The sequence below is a fragment of the Nestor notabilis genome, unplaced genomic scaffold, assembly GCF_000696875.1.
Source record: "Nestor notabilis isolate BGI_N333 unplaced genomic scaffold, ASM69687v1 scaffold21157, whole genome shotgun sequence".
NCBI lineage: Eukaryota > Metazoa > Chordata > Aves > Psittaciformes > Psittacidae > Nestor > Nestor notabilis.
In genome coordinates, this window is record NW_009936287.1 from 15,747 (window position 1) to 16,516 (window position 770).

A 770-nucleotide genomic window follows, 5' to 3' on the forward strand; every position below is an offset into this window, starting at 1 on the left:
ATTAGTTTAGATTTTTAAGTGAAGGCAAATTGAAGCCCATTTTAGCCCACTAAAATAAACTGACCTACAGCTTCTGTTGGAGAATCAATAGGTTAAACAAAGCACTGGTAGCACTTTCCACCTTTACTACAAGAAAAGCCCCACTCACCCCATTTGACAAGTTTACAATTATTATTCGTCCTTTCCAGTGCTAAGAATTTCTACATTATCCACAGAAAGATATCAAAGCTCGGGAAAGGTGCATCATATTGTTGCATAAGCTCATGCTTAAAAATACCAGAAAGTAGCTGGGCTCTGATCATTCTTTGTCTTGAAGCTGGAGCCTCCTTGGATAGATCAGTTCTTCCACTTGTTGGAGTCCCACGCCAGGAACCAGCCTGTGAATGTCGGGGGTTCGTGCCCCTGCTTCACGATGACAATGGAGGTCCCCTTATCTCTGCCAGAAGGATCTGTTTCAATATAGCGCTTGGCTAAAACCAGAGAGGAAATATAACATGTAATATATTAGTTCATTCCTTTGGTATAAGAAATACATTAAAAGCTCTAGTGAAAGAACCGAGGGCTACTATAATATAGTATTCAATTAAATTATTTCAAAGGCAATTAAATATTCACATAATTGCTGACTTCTCCCAGCTGCCAGTGAAGGAATTTTCCACAAGGTTGAAACAGAGGGATTGTTGCTTTGTTGGTTCATTGCCATACAGCTAGGTTTTGGCTCTCGAATAGGACAAAAAAATTGCTGGTGCTGTGTAGGTGCACAAGCTTCA

The 770-nt window shown here is 40.0% G+C and overlaps 1 protein-coding gene across 1 annotated transcript in view; it reads right to left on the bottom strand.

Annotated features, from left to right (window-relative positions):
* Positions 1 to 215: 215 nt before the first annotated feature.
* The window catches only part of SCIN (scinderin), a gene marked incomplete at its 5' end in the record, with an annotated part of 14,532 nt that continues 13,977 nt past the window's right edge, over positions 216 to 770 (bottom strand). Inside the window, one exon of the mRNA XM_010018275.1 lies at positions 216 to 470. Within this exon, the coding sequence (XP_010016577.1) occupies positions 337 to 470 (134 nt within the window). The remainder of the gene's footprint in view (positions 471 to 770) is intronic.